The sequence below is a fragment of the Puntigrus tetrazona genome, chromosome 20 (assembly GCF_018831695.1).
Source record: "Puntigrus tetrazona isolate hp1 chromosome 20, ASM1883169v1, whole genome shotgun sequence".
Taxonomy (NCBI): domain Eukaryota; kingdom Metazoa; phylum Chordata; class Actinopteri; order Cypriniformes; family Cyprinidae; genus Puntigrus; species Puntigrus tetrazona.
Genome location: NC_056718.1, coordinates 26,556,913 through 26,565,160, shown reverse-complemented (window position 1 = coordinate 26,565,160; position 8,248 = coordinate 26,556,913). Strand labels below are relative to the sequence as shown.

Genomic DNA, 8,248 nt, shown 5'->3' with positions numbered 1-8,248 from the left:
CAATAGGAAGAAATAGTCCGTTAAGAACTTTTAAAGGCTTTCATTAGAGGATGCAAAAAAAAACAACAACAAACAAACAACAAAAACAATACAAAGTCACTGCAATCGAAGGTAGCTCTTGCAGAGTTCATGGTCCCTGATGTCTCCCCAGCCTCCGTTTTTGACGTGAGGAGCCACTCCCTTGGCTCCGGAAGCTGGGAGTCTCTTTGTAATGAGCAGCTGTTTGGGAAACAACTGGTTCCCGCTGCTCTGGAGAACATTCTCAATTTTCGTCTTCTGGCTGGACGGCATGCAAGCCGACTTCTTGTGGTGCATGCCACAGTCGCCGGCGTGGAAGACGCGGGGCGCCTCGCTGACCATGACCTTCAGGAACGCGGGCAAACAGGTCACGGTAAGGTGCTGCAACGACCAGTCCCAGTTATAGTCGTCGTAGGTGCAGAAGGCATCGGTGCATCTGAGGAGTTTTTGGTAGGTGTCTCGGTTCAGCGCCATTCCCATGTTATGCTCGGTGGACTTCCACGCCTTCACCTCCACTTTGTTGGCTTTGCTGGAGTAGCCGACGTGTCCGTAGCTCCCTAGGGATAAGATGTCGCAGTCGGGACACTGCTCTTTCTTGAGGGAGGCCATGAGTTTGAGGAGATGGTAGAAATCGGGGGCGAGGTAGTGGTCCTCCTCGATGAGCAATAAGAGTCCTCGGTGCTCCTTCAAGACTCGGACTCGATCCCAAACGAAGTGCAGCTTCCACCACCAATGGTGTTTGGTCTGCGAGAACTTGGCTTCCCGGTAGTGTCCGAAGGAGTCCGGGTACTCCGCGTTTAAGCAGCCCAGGGTTAAGGCATCTTTCTTGGGAATGTCTCGAGGGCAGTCCCTGGGGTCGTTCCCGGGGAACTCTTGAGGGTAGAGCTGGATGCTGAAAGGGAAGAATATCTGAAGGACCAAGCAGAAGTCGACGGACGCCACGATCCGGTTGATTTCCGGCGACCAGAAGTCGTGGCTGAATATCAGCAAGACGTTCTCGATTCCTTTCGATTTCCTCAAGCTGTCCACCAGCAGGCGCAGGTATTCGGGGCGGTTGTGAACTTGGACGACGACGACCAAGTCGTCCTTCTGCCGCAGGGAGCGAAATTTCTCCTCGTTTCTTAGGGTCTGGTCGAAGTTGAGCTGAAAGACGATTCCTCGGTACACCAGAGTTGCGTTGTCCACTTCGGATTTGGCAGCTGCCTGGATTTGTAATTGCTGTTTTTCCGGAAGCGTTTCGTTGACGGGCTTACGGGTTACCGGGATCGTGACCTGTACTTGGAGTTGACCGCCAACGCTGCTCCGTTTGCCTGCTTCCGTCTCTTTGGGAAACGCGGCGGCGCTCGCCTTCTTGGGTTTCCCGCTATTCCAGACGGCGAACCCGCAGATGACCACCACTAGAGTCAGTATTACCACCTTACGCTTGTAAATTCGGAATCTCATGATAGGCAGTCGCCTCGCGGGACGGTCGCAGAAACGATTCGGGAGACGAGAGACGGCAGGTTTGCGATCTGCGAAAGAAGTCCGCGCCAGCAGGTTGGGTACAAAAGCGTTATCATAGAAAATGCAGCTTCGTGTTGGTCCTCTAGTTCTGGAATGTAATCGAACGACGGTGTTTCCCATAAGGCATTTTTCTTAGAGGCATTTTTCTTTAGAACCTGCAGGAAATGAACCGAAAGGGTGGTTATAATTAGCACGGTCTGAGGTTTGCTTGCAAAAGACTCAAAAATATTAATATTCATCGTAAACAATGGAGTTTTAGTAACTACACCCAAAGATATTTAGGTCTGAACCGAAGGCTGCATATGTTTGGATTAATTTGATGGGATGCATGATGATTTTAAATCACACATGAATGAAAGGTCACTGCTAACTATTTGTATTTAATCACTGTGTTTTTTAAAGTTCTGTTCGAATGCGTTAAAATTATTCTGTTTTTAAAATGCATGTATTGAGTTAACTTTGAAGTTATCAAAACGTTGTTGAAATATGGTAGGGTGTGAAACAAGCAATTTTCAGGATTTATTGATGACAAATATATAAACCTGGTTAAGGTGCATTTTAAAACACGTAGCTGTGTGTTTTACGTACAGCTGACAAATATACATGGAATGAGGTGTTTATGGTAAAGCGGCGTGATCCAAATGGATGGAAAAATCGCGTGCATTTCAAGTTTAGGCCCAAATATTTTTGAGTTCGAGCAATGCATCTAAAAGAAATCAATATCATTTACATAGAAGTGCACAAAAATACCAAAGAAAAGCACTTTTTCTCCTCAAGAAACTTTGAAGAAAGGATAATTTGCTGAAAAGGCAAAAGCTCTCAACGCGGCCCATTGTCAGACCGCTGCTATTTTTATGGCTGACCGAAGGCAAAATGCACGGCTCAAGTATTAAAGCCGATTGTATTTCAAACGCGCAACACACTCCGTGATCTACTGCATCTCGCACGTCAGATCTTTCTCCACCGAGTGCCCCAAGAAGCGCGAGATTAATAGCGTTAATGTAACGGAAGTGGCCCTGGATTCAACTAAAGCGTGAACCCACAGGGGTCCAGACCTAATTACCAGCCTCTGTGGATTTAACCCGAAGAGCCGCTAATTAGAAGACTAGGACAGTGCAGCACAGATAATAATAAAGACAAAAATAATGTTCCGATGCGAACAAACTGTCCACAGTAGCTTCTACATATGCAACGTGTGTGTTTTGGACGCCATTAATCTCAAATTAATCGTTTGTAGAGTACTCTTCTGTTAAACTGATTCTGTTTCATATTTTCAACTCTTTCAATCAGATCAGATCAACATGTCTGTTTAATATAAGCCCGGCTGGTCGCTGCGTTTATAGACACATACACGTAGTTATTAAACGTACCGGTCGCTACATAATATACCTAAATGAGAGTCTATTAGAATTTTACAGTATTCACAAACAAGCGTGTCTAGTGCCGATGTCCAAGTGAGATAAATGAAACACAAAGGCATTATTAAGGGCCCTCTCGAACGAGGAAAACAAATGCATGCATCGGGGAAAGTGCAGACGTGTGCATTCGAACGAAAGCTCGGTTTTTAATGATGCAGGTCGTTAGCAACTCGACGCGTTACTGTACAGAGCGCCCTAACACCCACAGCCGTGCTGCACATGCTAACTTACCACACTCTGCAGAGAATTTCTGCATGCGTGCGCTTTCGGTTTCGCGTCCGCGAACGCCACGATTAAACCTGCGGGAACCGAGCGCGACGCCGAGCCGGGTTTAAAGACGCTTTCGCTGCGCGCCAGAAAAAACGCGTCGAGGCGTTCAACGCGCAAGCGGCGTTTTTTTTTTTTTTTTCTCGCCGAGCCTAGCCGTTTCACATGACGGACAGCCGACGCGCGCGTCGCGGGGACGCGCTGTCACTCGTTAGCCTCGCTGCTACCGATTCCTAAAAGCGGGATCCCGGAGAAACGGAGCCTCACCGCAGACGCCGTCGTGTCCCTCGTGAAAGCGCGTTTTTAAGCGGAAACGCGTGTCATGGCGCTCGGGCTCCGCGCGGAACCGAAGGCTCCACAGAATAAGAGCAAACCTCCGGGGGCCTCGGCTGTCGGGACGCGCGTGATGTCACGCCGCACACAACGCCTCGCTTCCTTTCAGCTCGCGCTTTAAGAAGCTCGCGTTAGATCTACTTCGCTGTCCTCGATATTTTAGGGTTCTTCGCACTTTGTGACTATTTTGTCTGCTTCTTGCAACGTTCTTACAAAATCGTGTCAGATTATATCAAATATGGTTTTTTTATATTTAATAAGATGCGTTTTTTCTCTCCCTGCAGATCGATTAAAGTGTTAAAACGTAACGTTTTGTTTTGTGTGTGTAGTTTCTCGTCTCAGCCTTTAGGTGGAGATGTGTTTAGTTCATGATTGCGTTTACAGAACGTTATTGTAATAGAAACTTAACTTTGTGTTTATTCTGGAGAAAATATGTGGCCGAAAAAAATATTATAGACAGCGAAGCTCAGTTAAATATACATTTGAAACTGAAAATGCACAACGTTTCAACCTTCGTATGTTTTTCAAGACAATAAAATACATTTTTAAGTTTTACAGTGAAGCCTAAATTTAGACTTTTTATTTTAAAATGTGCTATATGTTCATACATGTTAAAGACCACAAACACATGTGGTTTTATATTGATATTTGTTTTTATGATTTTATAAAATACATCTATATATTTATTTAGTTATTTATAAAAAAAAAAATATATATATATATATATATATATATATATATATATATATATATATATATATATATATATATATATATAAAATCACAAAATATTTTTATTATTATGAAATATATTTCAGACTGCATGGGGAAACATTATATTATTTTAAAATATGTGTTAAAGATAGACAAATTATAAAAAGCGGCATGTCTAATAATTTTAAATTAACGTACAAATAAATTAAATAAAATAAACCTGGCACCTTAAGAGTGCATTCAGAAACATGCCTCATACCGAAACTGTTATTAAGCACAATTGAACAGTTTTACCTGCTTTCTCTTTTATAACCATATCCAGTCATAAATAGAAATTGCTGTAAATTTAGCTACAACTGAAACTGACCAAAGCGTTTTAGCGGCCAATTCATTCATACTTCATTAATAAAAAAAAAATACAAATATTAGACTATCCTTTTACAATAATGATAAGGTTCTAGCTTTTGACGTCCGCGCATGCGCCGCTGGACCGCAGGGCGGCGCTGTCGTCTCTCTGGACGCAGGAAGCGCGCGGCTCCGCAGAAGCAGCGCGGCTTTTCTGCGCCTGCGCACGAGCGCCACTTCCTTTTCCACATCCCGATCGAGAGAGACGAGATGGGCCATCAGCAGCTCTACTGGAGTCACCCCCGAAAATACGGCCAGGGATCCCGATCCTGGTCAGTCGCGCCTCGCTCGCGGGGTTAACGTCGAGGGTTTGTCGGCGCGCGCGAGTCCCGCGCGCTCGGGCCGTCGCGCGGCCGTCGAAAGCGCGCCATCGCGAAGCACATGGGGACGAGGGCGCTCTTAACATGGCGGCTGTTGTTCTTTAAGCGCTAGATGCAACGTTAGACGGACGAGCGACAGAGACGCCGTTAATACGGCTTTTAGGAAGTATTTCGACTCGGTAGGGATCGTTCGGTTTAGCTTCTCGCGCGCGTGTCGTTCAAAACCCGCGAGACTTCGTTCAAACTAAAACACTTCTAATGAAAGACGAAGGATTCAAATCCTCTCGAGGGACAGAATTTAATTTATTTTTAGTGAGCAGTTATCAGCCGTTTTATTCGTAAAAGCGAACTAAAAGTCCTGTCTTTTCTACAAACCTGCTAAAATATATATACTTTACGTTTTTCGCTTAATATGCAGCAACAAAAGTCAGCGAGACGCAAAAAAAATTAGTTAAAATTAATTTTTACTTTTTTTTTTTTTACCACATTGGCAGATTTTTTTTGTTGCCAGATGAATGCGCTTTGATTCAATGTTTTAGATGCTTTTAATAGCGAGAACGTACAAAAACAAGACGTTCAACTTTTAGTAATTAAGCCTTTAATTGTGTTTTTGTTTAACCAAAAAGATTTAGAAGATGATGGATAAACTGTTTCTGGTCTCCAATAAAATACAAATACATAAAATGCAGTCAGTAGGGACCAGAAACTAAAGTAAATTACAGAATTTTACTTTTGGTCTCTTTATGAAAAATAATTGCTCGTTTTCCCTTGAAGTGCCAGTCTTGATGCTTAAACATCTTTTAATGTTTAAAGTTGATTGGAATTATGATTGTAAACTTAACTTTATACAATTCATTGGGATGCTAATTAAGTGAAAGTAGTTAAAGTAGTCGTTTTATATAATTTGAATAATTTTTTTTGCATGCACTTCTAACCTGCTGTCTTGTTTTCTTCCAGCCGGGTTTGCTCGAACAGACACGGTCTGATTCGTAAGTACGGACTCAACATGTGCCGCCAGTGCTTCAGGCAATACGCTAAAGATATCGGCTCCGTCAAGGCAAGTGTTTCTTGAGTACGTGCTCGTGTGAACGGTGTAATATACTTAGAAACCTAACTGTTCTCTCTCTACCCAGCTGGACTGAACTCATGACCGCCGGTCCTCCGTGGAGAGCCCACCATCCTGACGGCATGAAGTTACTCTGAAACGTTCAATAAACATTGCTTTTGTTTCTGTTGAGAAGTTGCAGCGTGTTTCTTTTATTACAGAGGCGACTGGTTTGGTGAACTGGAGGCTCATGCGTCGTTTCCACAAATTAACGCGTAGTTATGATGCTCCTGTGGCAAAAAAAAAAGTTTTATTTGGTTGGCAGTGTCTTGTAGTGAGTAGACTCGATAAACTCGTAATATTGTGTGCAAACCGCCGATTATATAGGTTATATTACGTCTCGAGGTGTAGAAGACATCACTGCAGAACAAAAGCATGCTCTAGTGCAGTGGTTCCCAACCTGTGTTGGCACTAAGGGGTGCCGTGAGATCTTTTGAGGGTGCCGCCAAAATTTCAACAATTTTTTTTTTATTAAGGCAGAATCAGTGTAAACAGTATTCTCATATCATCTAGGACTAGGTATAAGGTGTTGTTGCATGCAAACTCTCGAAATGAAACAAATACATAATAATAAAAAGCTACGGAGATTTTAAATATCTATTTCCTTATAAGGTGTGGAACTTTTGAAAGGCTTTCCAAGGGTGCCTCAAACAAGAAAAGGTTGGGAACCACTGCTCTAGTGGTTTTGACTGGAGGAAAAATCCATAATGAAGTTAAAACAATGTTTGGGTGGAGTTTATAGGGTTTAGAATCGTTAATAAAAGCACCAGTTTTTGACTTTTCAGTGCAATTAAAATATAAACACTAAATAGGAACTATAACCAATCGGTGGATGGATACTGGATATTATTTACATATGAATTAGGATACTTGATTGGACGCCGCCGTCATCACGTGCTAATTAATATTCATCAGCATCTCCCCTGGGTGAAGCTTTATGCTTTACTTTCGTTTAATTGAATAAAAGCACGCGTTTTTGGCTTCTGAGTGCAATTAAATTGAAAACACTGTAGAAGAACAATAACCAATCGCTGGATAAATAAAGACCGAGTTGTGAACAAATGGATGCTGATGCAATAACGTTTAATTTTTACATGTGGTAGTATTAATAACATCCGTATTGTACGTGCAGCCCTGCGTTTGCGCTCGTGTTTATATGTGCATGCTGTGCATGCTTTAATGCTGTATAAAGCAGCTCCACTGTACATAAATCACCATGCCGACTCTTAATATTACGACCAGAAAGCGTTGCATTAGGAACGACGTGTTACGGTAACCATAGCAACGGTTACTATTCGCGCTCAAAAAGCGACCGACGAGGATGGGATTCGAACCCACGCGTGCAGAGCACAATGGATTAGCAGTCCATCGCCTTAACCACTCGGCCACCTCGTCGCGACGCCGGCACCCACGTTATTTACGTAATCATTAATCGGGCTACCTGATTGGACGCCGCCGTCGGCAGGTGCTAATTAATATTCATGAGGAGCGCGTCGCCCCCGCGTGAAGTTTTATACTTTATTTTCATTTGATTGCGCGTGCGACCCGCGCGTTCGTCACGTTTAACGCTAAATAGTTTAATTTTAAAAACAAAAAAAAAAAAAAAAAAAAAAAAAAACCTAGCAATTAGCGGGGGAACACAGGAAGTAAAACGTAAGCAGACGTACCATAAATGGTAGTTGATCAACAGCCGGGAGAACTGGGTCAAATGCGAATCAGTCGTTGTGTCAATATTTTGAAGTCGCGAATTGTTAACAAACGATGTATTTACATGTTAAAATACGAATTCATTCCCTAATTGATGCATAAAAAAGAAGAAGAAAACCCGCCGTTTGTAAGTCGAGGAAACAGCGCCCCCCGCCGCTGGAGGACTGCCTGCAAAATAGTCTGAGGTGAGTTTTGTTCCAATTATCAACCTATAAAATGTTCAAAGCAAAAGAGTGACCCCTGTATCCCTAAGTGTTTAGTCATAAACATGTTAAGAAGCCGCTGTCGCGCGTCGAAACCACCGCGTTTTATTCCGCGTTACAAAAATAGTGTTTTGACGAGACATTTAAATGTCATTTTCAAACGGGTTTATCTTCCAATATTGCATTTCTTATTTTATTATTATTATTATCATCATTATTCGTGTGTTTTATTGCACCAATGAAAGCAATATTAAC

General features: G+C 42.8%; 2 protein-coding genes and 1 non-coding gene across 3 annotated transcripts in view; 1 reads left to right on the top strand and 2 right to left on the bottom strand.

The window, feature by feature from the left end:
* Positions 1-1,505, bottom strand: part of mgat2 (alpha-1,6-mannosyl-glycoprotein 2-beta-N-acetylglucosaminyltransferase) — a 2,049-nt gene extending 544 nt beyond the window's left edge. The window contains exon 1 of the mRNA XM_043220601.1: positions 1-1,505. This exon is cut by the window's left edge and continues 544 nt beyond it. Coding sequence (XP_043076536.1) covers positions 97-1,461 — 1,365 coding nt within the window. The 5' untranslated portion in view covers positions 1,462-1,505 and the 3' untranslated portion in view covers positions 1-96.
* A 3,268-nt stretch (positions 1,506-4,773) lies between these two features.
* Positions 4,774-6,215, top strand: rps29 (ribosomal protein S29). The gene is made up of 3 exons (XM_043218675.1): positions 4,774-4,930; positions 5,936-6,035; positions 6,112-6,215. The coding sequence occupies exons 1-3, from the start codon at positions 4,869-4,871 to the stop codon at positions 6,118-6,120; spliced, it is 171 nt and encodes a 56-aa protein (XP_043074610.1). The 5' UTR covers positions 4,774-4,868; the 3' UTR covers positions 6,121-6,215.
* Positions 6,216-7,396: 1,181 nt separating this feature from the next.
* Positions 7,397-7,478, bottom strand: trnas-gcu. Its single transcript has one exon. It is a non-coding gene; the product is annotated as a tRNA-Ser (tRNA).
* Between the last annotated feature and the right edge of the window lie 770 nt (positions 7,479-8,248).